The sequence below is a fragment of the Macaca fascicularis genome, chromosome 12 (assembly GCF_037993035.2).
Source record: "Macaca fascicularis isolate 582-1 chromosome 12, T2T-MFA8v1.1".
Classification (NCBI taxonomy): Eukaryota; Metazoa; Chordata; class Mammalia; order Primates; family Cercopithecidae; genus Macaca; species Macaca fascicularis.
Window position 1 is genome coordinate 103,017,106 of NC_088386.1, and position 12,293 is coordinate 103,029,398.

Genomic DNA, 12,293 nt, shown 5'->3' on the forward strand with positions numbered 1-12,293 from the left:
TATTTCTTGGAAAACCTGGTCGCTTTAGAGGCTCTTAGCAACCATCTCTGCCACTGCAGAGGTGACGGGCATTTTATTACAAATTCATTTCCAAATGATCAGGACTGGTCATCATTCACGGGTGTCAACTGGGCTAAAGAAGAACAGTTTCAAAGCCATCCACGTAGCACCCACCGAATTCTTAGGCCAATTCTCACAGTCAACAAATGACTCTGAAGCAAGCAAGCACCACCATTGAGTGTCAATGCACCCTGCTCCAAGAAAGGTCAGGAGCAGATTACAAAGGACCTCACTGATACAAAAGAGAGAGAAATTACTGAACATTTCAGACACTGATGAGGACCAAAGGGCCTTTGTTCTGCCACATTCAAATGAGACCACAGATGACAATAGGGAGCAAACAAGCAATGATTACTCTTTTGCATTTTTTAAACTTTCTTTTTAATAGAGCCTTGCATTGGTCAGTTCGAAAATTAAATTAAGTATTATAAACCCTTAATAATAGCATTTCGAGAGGCAAGAGCAGCTCCAGCTTGGGAGAGAACATTTGCAAATCATGGTGGCCATGGCTTAATGCCATCACTGGCGTGTGCGTGCAATCATGCTGGAGGCTGCTACATAAAGGAAAAGAAAGGAACCAACAGAATTCAGGGTGTCTAAAAGTTTCATCTAGTGCACTGACTGGAGGCGCTACAGTTTAATACAGCTGAGGTTCAAGGTCCCTCACACATCCTTCATCCAGGAAGGATGTACCACACATTCAAATATAATCCCATGGTATGCCCTGATGGACTGGCCACAAAATGCACTCAAATGCAGTAGAGAACTACGAGATTGTCAGCAAGCAGTGCTCCAGAAATTGTTTTTAAGTCATGTCTAGTTTAAAATCTTTGGAATAAAACTGATTTTTTTTAATACCCTCCAACTAACATACATTTAATTGCCTCCGGCAAATGGATTTTGTGTGTGTGTGTGTGTGTGTTAACGGGTGTTTTTTCTTTTATTTTTTTTTGTTTTGTATTATTTTGTTTGTTTTTTGTTTTTTTTTTTTTTGTTTTTTTTTTTTTGTTTTTTTTTTTTTTGTTTTTGGTCTAAATAGAAAAAATGAAAAGGAGAAAGTAAATTCTTAGGGCCAGACCTCAAAATGCCCCAAGTGTCCAATTGGCAGCTACAGCATTTGTGAGGAGGTTCCTTTGCCCTCAGACGAGTAGTTTCAACATTTCAGTGAAAACAAAGGTTGCAGAAAGCTGAAAACCCAGATGTTGAAGGTTGCTGTCATATATGTGTTTGTGTTTCTTATATTATTATTTCCTTTTGACTTCAGTTTTGCATCCCAAATATGTATGGGGTGGCATTTTAACAGTCAATGAGTCAAACAGTCAAAGGAGGACAGGAGGGGAGCCAGCTGGTAGGAGGGAGCAGCAACCGTGTGTGGACCAAGCGCCATTTTGTTTTATAGACGTGTCTTGAAGGGATGGTCCCAGAATATACAAAATATACAATCTGTCCTAATAACCACCCCGCTTGCTTGCATAGGCCATTTGATGGTCCTAAAGGCAGTCTTTGGAGTTGAGGCCAGTGCCAGCTAGCTAGGAATGCGGGTAGAGACCAGTATTGGATGTGTGTGTGTGTGGTATGACTGTAGACTCCTTTGGAGTCAGCTTGCAGTAAATGTGAGGCCTCTGTTAATCCTGGGGGTTGTCGGTCACAAGTCATGGTGGGCCTAGCCAAAAAGAAAGAAAGAAAGAAAGAAACGTGTCTCTCCTTTTAGACAGCCCATGAGAGAAACACCTCAACCTTTTCCTTAAATGTCAACCCTTCACTCCCACAATGGCATTTTGAATTGTGTATTGTAACAAGTCGGGGAATAGGAGCTCAGTGGGCATGAGAGAGAAGATAGGATGATCTTTTGTGAAGCCACTAGACTTGGGAGGCATCCTCAGCTTTCCCCACTCCTGGAAAGAGTGATATTTTTGGCTTTTTGTCAAGTCATAAACCAGAGTTAAATTAAATACGCAGCTGCCCTCTGAGACTAGCGACATCTATGCTGTAACTGGTTATAGGGTAGCAATGACACACAGCACAACGGTTGATCACTATGAGCTGAGGTCATCATGCCTCAAGGAGGATGAGAGAACTGTGATGTCCCATCTGATTGGCTGCTTCGAGAGCTGGACATCCAGGTGCCGAGAGAGTCCTGGAGAGGTTTAGTCCATGGAGAAAAGATAAAACATTTAAGCTTCCAAATAAGCTTTTCAAGTTTTCGTTAGCAAAAACGGAGAGATTAAAAAGAAAAAATCTAGCACTGGCAATAAGGTGAGGCTCAAGGGATATACTGTGATTTATCATCAAGGACTTTATTCTCTTGGCCACTTTGCAGTCATGCTAGAAGTTTCCAGAATCCCTAGTGCATATGGTGTGCAAGAGTCAAAAAGTAAGAAAAGAAAACTCCTCCCTTGAGAGTGAAGTCTACAGAAATGCAGGCCAGAAAGGTGTAAGGTGTTATTCCAGAGTCTGCCGCCGCTAAGGCCGTTGGGATCGACGCGAAAGATCTCAATAGTACTAAGAAGAACCAAAACCAGTCAACAGTTCTGTGAGGAAGTCTGACGCACGGAATAGTAGGACTTTTCACACACAAAGGACAAATAAACCAAGAGTTAATTTTGGCTACCAAACTGCAATTTGGTTTTCTAGGTCATTTTCCCCCAACTATTTAAAAAGAAACATTAGTGCTACACATATGCGACTTTAAGATGCTGGATTCTCCTATCAAGTTGCACTGAGAAGCAAGTTAAATAAGCCCCTCGGACTGCCGTCCACCTGCAGAGACGTCACATCCATTTTCTTTGATTTCCATTGGCAACAGCGGGAAATAATTCCAATGGTGCTGAAGTAAGCAGCCAGTCTGCCTTGCTGAGTTCACCTGGTTTCCTTCTTCATCTTCTTCCGTCTGGCTAGGGCAAGGCATAAAGAATAGACGTATACATTTTAAATATAGTTGAGTGCATGACAGTGTGTATGTGTGTGGGTCTGTGAGTGTGTGTGTATGTGTGTGTGTGTACAGAGGTTTATAAGTGAGAACTTTCTTCTGCGAGGCAATGGGTCCCCGCCTGAAGTCCAGCCCCCTGCCTCATGGCGTGCCCGTTTCCTTTAGACACTAGCGGATGCCACGGCAACTCTGGCCTTTCGGTTTTTTAGATATGTCTCTTCATGTGGAGGGCAAGATGGTCAGACCTGGAAAAACACCTAGGAGATATAAACGACAAGGATATTAGAGAGCTCCCAGCAAACAGCGTGACTTGCATCACTCCTTAGGAAATGATTTCCCTTACTTTAAACAGACAGTGCACATGCATTGAGGAAATAGGGCCATGTGTTGGGAAGGTAAGTTTAAGGGGCAGAATGCTTGGGTTTAAATCCCATCTCTTCCAATAGCTGTGGGACTCTGAGCACATTAACCTCTCTGTACTTTAATTCCTCCTCAGTAGAGTGGGGATAATTACAGCCTTTATCTCATAGGTGGGTTGTGAGGATTAAATGAGATGATCCATGCAAGGTACTTAGAATACCGCCTGGCACATTGTAGGATCTCAGTGCATGTTAACTGTTAGGATCATAATTGTGATTATTAAAGAAGAAAAGAATGGGAAAGTGCTTTTGAAACCCGTGTCATGCCTGCATACTGTAAATATAATAAAGAATAATTAGTCTGTATCATCAAAGGGTAGAACTCTAAAATTTCAACACCCAGATTTCAATCCTAAGCTTTACAATGAAAGCCTAGAAATACTGCTTGTGATACTACTTATAGGCTTATCAGACACTCTATATTCAAGTCACAAAGAAAAAAAAAAGAATGAAGAAGGGTGCTCACAGTTACTGAGTATGTTACAATATGTAGGCACTGAGCTAAGGGTTTTCCCAATATCACACCATCCTCGCCAATCCTCCATCTCCATCGTAGGTATTCTCACCCTTTGTGTGTGTGTGTGTTGGGGGTGGAAGGGAGGGAGGTGAAGGAAACTGAGGCTAAGGTGTTTCTTGGAACCTAAGGCCCATAATTGAGTGTCTTCTTCATGTCAGAGTGGATCCAGTGGTCATCTTCTTTCCTCCTTCCTCTAACACCGGCTAGTTGATATTCTCTTGGGTAGAAACCCTTCTGCATTCTCATTTGTGTGAGGCTGAAGTTGTGGCCACAGTATCCTCTTAAGCAACAGTCATGTGACCTGTAAAGGTCAATGAGAACCAGCCCTGGGACAACTGCTGAAATTATTGGAAGAGAGAAGCTCTCTTTCCACTGGGATCCTGGAGTGACTGGGGTCTATACTGCCATTGTGGGAAAGAGTTGGCTTGAGAATGAAGTCAACAGAGAAAAAACGGATCTGGGGGATAGAAAGAGTCCTGATGATAATATCAGAGAAGCTGGATCCAACGAAGCCTAAAGACAAATCTAATTCTGCTCTTCTCAGTTACCTGAGCTCATAAATACCCTTGGAGGCTCACTGCAGTCTAAGTCAGGTTTCTGTATGTTTTAACGAACAGTATGGGTGTTTCCAAATCCCCGTAGGCTTCAATCTCAGGTTCTGAATGAAATCTCAGTGAAGTCAGCCTACATGACAGCAGTCATTCTGAACTCTGAGTGTATGCTTTCCCCCTGGATCGTTCGCCTAAACTAGCTGCTTTCTTACCTATGAGAAAGTTCCCAGGCTCCCTGAAGCCTGAGACACCCCTACAGTCCAAAACTCCTGTCAGAATGTTAGCAAGCTACACTGTTCAGGTTAGCAGGGTTTCCTGTTCAGGGCAGGATTTCCCTATGTTTGTTCATTCTTAAAACAAACAAAAAATATCCACCCTTTCCCTTGACCGCAACATTCTCCACACCCCCTGTTTGTGTCCATTCCTTAAATAGGTACATGTGTAGGATAGAACTCCAAGGGAATGAGGTGAAATGGGACAAGGGTAAAACGAAAACCACATAAAAATGGGAAAAGTACAACAGAAAACAGTCTAATCCAGTAACATGCTGCGTAATAACAATTCCAATTATACCCACGTACTACCAGCCCTGACTTTGTATGAGGAAGGTATTTAGATAATCCCTTAGAGATGCCTCTAAAGGGGGTTTGGTTTGCTATAAAAGAGTGTCACTAAGTTTTCTTTAAAAACTAGTACTCTGGGCCGGGCGCGGTGGCTCAAGCCTGTAATCCCAGCACTTTGGGAGGCCGAGACGGGCGGATCACGAGTTCAGGAGATCGAGACCATCCTGGCTAACACGGTGAAACCCCGTCTCTACTAAAATACAAAAAAAATTAGCCGGGCGAGGTGGCGGGCGCCTGTACTCCCAGCTACTCGGGAGGCTGAGGCAGGAGAATGGCGTGAACCCGGGAGGCAGGGCTTGCAGTGAGCTGAGATCCGGCCATTGCACTCCAGCCTGGGCAACAGAGCTAGACTCCGTCTCAAAAAAAAAAAAAAAAAACAAAAAAACAAAAAACTAGTACTCTGTGTCACTGGTACACAGAAAAATCAATACAGCCTGCAGGGAATTTAGCATCTAACTGGCATAATTCTGTCTTGTCCCGAGGGTACAACTCAGTATTGCCCACTGTCTGTTCTCTTTCCCTCCCTCCCTCTCTTCCTCCCTGCCTTCCTTCTTCCTTCTTTTTCTCTCTTTTCCTCCTTCTTTCATCCCAACAACCTGGAGAAAGAAGATCCAAGTTGGGACATTGTGTTTCTAGATATTTCTTTTTTAAATGTAACATCCTTATAAGATCCCTATAAAGAAGGTACCATTCTTATTCCCACTACCAGATGAAATATTCATCAGAAAGAGGATTTGAACACAGGTAGTCTGACGCCAGAGCCCACACTCTCAGTCACATCTGCTTAACTACACTGAGAGGAAGAGAGGACTGGGCTGTCAGTTTAAGGAGCTTCTGGTAGGCAGACTAATGCTCCCTCCAAAATGTCTACACCTCATGCCCAGACACTGGGACTATGTGTGGTTACATGATAAAGAATTAAAGCTGTGGACGGAATTAATTTATGAATCAGCTGACATTAAATAGGGAGATTATTCTGGACTGTCTGGGTGGGCTCGATGCTGTCACAAGGGTTCTTAAAAGTGGGAGAAGGAATTGAAAGAGAGAACCAGAGAGATGTTAGCACGAGAAGGACTCAATAGCTTTAATGATGGAGGAATGGCATCATGAGCCAAGGAATGTGGGCAGCTTCTAGAAGTTGGAAAAGGAAAGGAAATGGATACTCCCCTAGAGCCTCCAGAAAAAAAATGCAGCTCTACCAAAATCTTTAGTTTAGCCCGGTGAGACCTTTGTTGGACTTCTAACCTAGAAGTTTCTAACCTACAGAAATATAAGATCATAAACTTGAAAAGTAAATAAACCTGATACTAAATTTGTGGCAAGTGGTCAAGGCAGCAACTAGAAAATTAATCCTGAGGTTAAGTTGGTCAGGCCTGAGGAGGACGTACCTGTGAGAAGCAACAACACAGACACCCAGAAGCCTGCCTGTCCAAGAGAAACGCAGGGATTTGAGACGGTAAGGAGTGAAGAGAGGGCCTGGCAGTGGGACACCCTTTTCCTTTCCTCTCTATATCCTGGGAACGCTCGGGAAATTAGTATTCTTAACACAGAGCTTTATTTGAAAGAACCATTCAGTAACGTATGTGCTCAGCTTTGTTCCTGCCTTTACCAATTACTGGGTATTTCGCAGTATATGTATAAACATCTCCCTTTATCCTTCAAATTCAGGGAAAAAAAAAGTGGAAAAAAGAAAACCAAATCTTTAACATGGTAGGAAACATAACTGCACCCCTACTGAATCAAATGAGCATCATTATTTGTTCAAATTCCCAAAAAATGTATGATGCTTAGGATTAGACCAGGTCCCTTACTATTGAGGTTTTTATTTAAATTCAATACCCCAGTAAGGTACGTAGTCATGATTAATTTATACTTATTAATTTATACTTACTGAATTCCACAAAAGATAAACTTGGCATGTAGAAGTGCAGAATCAAATAGTTTTAAGGGTAATATATCCCTAGAGAATATTCATAACTTTACAGCAGCCAAGTAACCTTAAATAAGAAGGTCCTTAATGATTGAAATTTGTGCATAATGGAGAACTAGTCAACCCCACAGTCACTTTTCTTGTTTATGAAAAAGGCACACTAGGCCGGGTGTGGTGGCTCGCATCTGTAATCCTAGCACTTTGGGAGGCCGAGATGGGTGGATCACCTGAGGTCAGGAGTTCAAGACCAGCCTGACCAACATGGCAAAACTCTGTCTCTACTAAAAATACAAAATGAGCCAGGCGTGCTGGCGGGTACCTGTAATCCCAGCTTTTCAGGAGGCTGAGGCAGGAGAATTGCTTGAACCCTGGAGGCAGAGGCTGCAGTGAGCCGAGATCGCACCACTGCACTCCAGCCTAGGTGACAAAGCAAGAATCTGTCTCAAATAAAAAAAAAAAGAAAAAGAAAAAAGGCAAACTAAAGTCACACAGGGATTAAGTCAACAGCAGTCTCCTAGGTGACCAAGGGGCTAAGGTATGGGCTGGTATTTCTTACCACTTATAAGTGGGCTGACATAAAGATCAAAATGCACCCTCTAAACTGCCCAAGATCTGGAATGTACTATGCTAGTAGCGTTCTCCCTGGATTATAACTGCACTGAGTCAGTCGACAGAATGAGGGCCTGCATGTTACCACTGATGGAAACTGAGCCCTGTTTATCACCATCGGCAGCCTCCAACTCTATGGGCTGAAAAACCACTTATCCCCCTAGCCACTGGTCACTCAGGGGGGCTGCACTGTCTAGTCAGATGGTGAAGAAATGACACTACTGCTGTGCTTTCTTTCCTAACCCAAACCTGAAGCCAGAAGTCACAAAACCCAGTGTCTGTAAGGCCGGGTAGACAAAGTAAGTGTCGTGGGTCAACTGTAAGAAACACTGTGCTCTTGGGCTACCTGCTTCTACTTCCAATGAGGCATGGATACAAAGAAGTATAGCTCTTCTTGTAAGAAGAAACAACAGAAAGTGGGACAATACTTGGCAATCGATGGCTTGCCTTTGAGTTGTGGAGCCACAGGGAGTGGTTTGAACAGTGGAAAAATAGTCATCACATGGCTATGGCAAATGGGTAATGACTGCTCTTCAGCTCCAGCCAATTACAGCCACATGGGAATGTGAGCCCACTGTGGCCAGATCTGATTTTTCCAGACAAAGCAAGAAATACAAACTTTTTTGTGTGACATTTCACGATTTTAAATGTTGGCCAAAAAAAAAAAAAAAAAAAAAAAAAAAAAAAAAAAAAAACCACCAAACCAAAAACGTCATGAATTTTTAAAACTACCCTATAGGCAAAATAAAAGCATACGTTAGATTTGGTACATGCTTAAGGAAAGGAAGTCTAAACCCTATTTAGCTTCTAAATAGGGCAGTGTGATTGTTCAAATTTTAAGAGATAAGAGGCGGTGCACTCATATATACTGCGGTACCAATAGGATGCCATGTCCTGCCAAGGGCTACAGATGCCCTCTGTTTCTGAAGGTAAACATCTTCTAAGGAATGCCAACTCCCGGTCACTCCAGGCTTTCCTTTCATCTGCTTTGGGACCACTCCAATTCCCCATGTCGTCTCCCAGACCTGGCTATTCTTAGCACAGTCACCGCAATTGAAACGCCAAGGTGCTGCCTGTCATGAGACACTAATGAGAATACAAACTCTCATTTCTGATGTTGTCAAAAATGCACTATTGGCCTGTGTCACAGGACGCTGATCTACTCAATCTCCCACAAACACCATGTCGCAGAATTTGTACCATCTGCTCAGCAAATTTCTAGCTCCAGAAACTGTAGTGATTTTGAAGAAAACAAAGCAAAAGACTAACGAAATCACCCAACTCTGACATCTCTTTCAATGAAATAACCAATCGATTTGCAATATTTCTCCACGTAAATCATACAAAAGACCGGATTAAATCCAAATATATCAGTTGCTAAAAGGTTGTAAATGTCTCAATAAGTCAGTTGATTTGAAGAGTGGAATACTAACTTTGGCAATTTCTCCGTAAGAACTCTTTGTCCACATCCAAGAATTATGGCAACCCATAATGCTCACAATCTCCAAGTAACAGCCTCCACACCCTTCAGAGCTGGGCGACTTGTGTGTACATGCTACCATCACACTCCGACCACTCACACTCTGACCACTCACAAAGCATTCATCTTGGTCCCAGTTGATAGAACAGAACACTTTCCTTCAAAAGACTATGGACAGATAGTCACCATCTGCAGGGCTTCTTTATTAGCCAGAGTGAGAGACGCACAAAGCAGAGAAACTTGAGATGGAAATAGAAGGAAGATGGGGAAAAGGAGAAACTCTGCTGGAGCATACTGTGTAGAAGACAGCTGCTGATTCATGTAAATACAGGAGGACTTCTAGGTAATGGACGGAAATGAAACAATGACTTGTATTCTTGGGTAGCAGAACGGAGTTCCAAGGGAATGGGAGACAATAACTGCATGAAGTATACTTCCTCAGCCCTGGGGTGGGAGGTTATCTCTGGGCTCCAGGAGGCATAGGGTCTTTATTTAGTACTTAGAGAATGAAGATAAGAGGAAAATAGCTTCCCAGGAAGAAGGAAAAAAAAAAAAAAGGAAGAAAAACATAACTGCTCCTTTATAAGCATCCTAAGGGAGCACTAAGCCAGCGTGACCAGTCTGGACACCCCTTCCCTATTCACCAAACAAACACTACTACAGAGGAAGGCCTGGTGAGGGGGGAGGTGTGGGACACAGGGACTGGGGGAGGCAGGATGCAAAGGCGATCGCATTTCCTCCCAAGAAAAGCCAGGCCCCTGCTGCCATCCTGCAAGCTGGGGAACCCTGAGGCTTTCAGGGGCTTTTATCGTATTAGAAGCATTTTTCTCATCATAACGGAGACCTTTAGTATTGCATTAAAAAGATGGTTAATTTTCTTAAGCTTCCTTTTAAACACAGAAATAGGATTAGAAGGATAACACGCTCAGATGCAAGCCCATTATTTGATTATGTCTAAACCTAATCCTGCCTTCACCTTGGCCTGCAGAGTCTCCATTTTGGGGTTTATTGGTTGATAATGCCAGGGCTGTCAGATACTATTACTTGGGTAGTATCTGTTGCTACGCGCGCTTTCTTCTACTATCAAATGCAGAAGGCTTAAAATTGAATTACAGGAGAAGTTCTCAAAGCCTCGTCATTTTTTGAACCCTTGTACGTATTTTCAAGGAAGAAAGAATGATCTGGGCCCCAAAGAATGGGAACTCTCTTCAGTACAATTCGTTTCCAATAATGGTTCAGAGAAAAGTCTTACAGCGATAGGAACCCTAACCTTCCTTCCATTAAACAAGCTTTCTACTCTTTCTTATTATTATAGATGAGGGAAAGTGGTATTGAGGTTGATACAAAGATCACAAGTCCCTACAGGTGACCATTCTCTGTCTCACTACTTTTCATATTATACTGAAGTTATCTGTCACATCTTGTTGATACCCAGTGACTAACACCATTTCCGGCTTAAAGCTAGTGTTCAGTAAATGCTTGTGTAACTGAACTAAGAATTCACACCACCTCTTGATTTCATGCAAGAGGGCACCCCCTATTCTCACTGGTCCTCCCATGGAGAAGTAAAAGGCATTACCAGGTCCAAATGTCTGTGAGTCAGACCTGTGATAACTCCAAGCACATGGGTGCAGCTCATCCTCCAACCCACTTCCCCATTGTCCCCTCCCTAGCCCATCAGCTTCTACTTCTCTTTACCTGTCGCAGTGGTTGCATTTGAAGGGCTTTGCACCTGTGTGTTTCCTGTAGTGCCTTGTGAGCTCATCGCTTCGTGCAAAACGCCACTCGCATCCCTCCCATGAGCACTTGTAAGGCTTCTCACCTGCAAGCAGAGATGGAAGGACCATGGTCAGCAGCAGGAACAAAAGGGATTACACCCAACCAGCCTGTGCTGCCTGCTGGTCAAGCTTGGGAAAGGGCTGTTTAAATCATTCCTGAAAGACTAGATTTCCTAACACAGTATACCACAGTTTTTTGGTTTTTCTGTTTTTCTCCCAAGTCTCCTGGTGTTTTGTTTTTTGTTTTCTTTGTTGTTAACCTTCAAAAGTGGTTTCACCAGATTCTCAAATCTGGAGCTGTCATTTCAGTTCCCAGAGTCAGAGCATTTCCTTTGACTGGTGAAGGATCAATTTTTATTTATTTTCTATTCCCCGGAGCACTTTCACCCCCACAGTCCAGGCAGAAAGGAAATGTGCTATTTTCATCTGAACCACAAATGCTTCTAATTCTATTTTTCTCCAGAACCTACAGTCATTTGCCATTTCAGGCTTTTTAGTCTTCTCCCTCCCCTTCCCTCCTACCACAAGCTGCAGCCAGGTAGCTGACTGACAAAGCAAACAGCTTAAGTCTCCCAGAGCCACTGTTCCTTCCAGTAAATGTGATGGATGGACAATGAGGAGAAAGGTCTACAATTTGAGAGTAAAACAAAAATCACTTGACAATCCCTGGCATTTATGGAAAATACTATCACAAAAGTCTGAGTTAGGAAACTCATAGCTTAACAACTGCAGAGTGTTCTTATTAGAAAATAATATATATTATTGTAAAATATTTTAAAAATCAATTTGGAGAGCAAGGTTTTAGCCACGGGGAAGCTGCTTATAAGCATGAAATTCAAACACTTGTGCTCAAGTGACCTTTTCACACAGTAAATACAGATGGAAGGATATGTAAGAGAAAGTACATGACTTTGCCTTAGACCTTTTTTTAACTCATCACGTCTGTCACCAAACATGACAAATATTTACCCTTCCAACTGTATGGTGGACTGGTTCTAATTAAAAAGAAAAATGATCTTTGGAAACCTGTGAAATCATGAAGCTGAGTTACTGAGCCCTGTCACTGAGAGGCAGGTTAGTACGTGGTTAACAGCTTTGAAGCCAAACTTCCTAGGCTCACCTTCTAGTCCTATCCTTAATTGTCTGACCTTGGCCAGGTTAATAAACCTCTGTGTGTCTCTGTTTTCTTAGAGATAATAATAATAGGTACCTCAAAGGGTTTAGAGAAGATAAATCAACACACATGCATATTATATATTAATTAGAACAACATCTGGCATATGTAAGAGTCATATAACTAATAAACATGAAAAACTGCCAAACTCAAAATTTCAGGATACCTAGGTGCCAAAGTACTATGGCGTCCCATTATTTCCACAGTTTTAAAGGCTAAATCT

At 42.6% G+C, this 12,293-nt stretch overlaps 1 protein-coding gene across 5 annotated transcripts in view; it reads right to left on the reverse strand.

Moving 5' to 3' along the window:
• Window positions 1-434: 434 nt before the first annotated feature.
• The window catches only part of KLF7 (KLF transcription factor 7), an 88,589-nt gene continuing 76,730 nt past the window's right edge, over window positions 435-12,293 (reverse strand). For 4 of the 5 annotated variants that reach the window (XM_074009892.1, XM_045367581.3, XM_074009891.1 and 1 more), the window contains 2 exons: window positions 10,817-10,940; window positions 435-3,246 (listed from right to left, as the gene is read on the reverse strand). In XM_074009892.1, the coding sequence (XP_073865993.1) occupies window positions 3,195-3,246; window positions 10,817-10,940 (176 nt within the window). In that variant the 3' untranslated portion in view covers window positions 435-3,194. The remainder of the gene's footprint in view (window positions 3,247-10,816; window positions 10,941-12,293) is intronic. The other variant, XR_012421424.1, reaches the window with a different exon arrangement.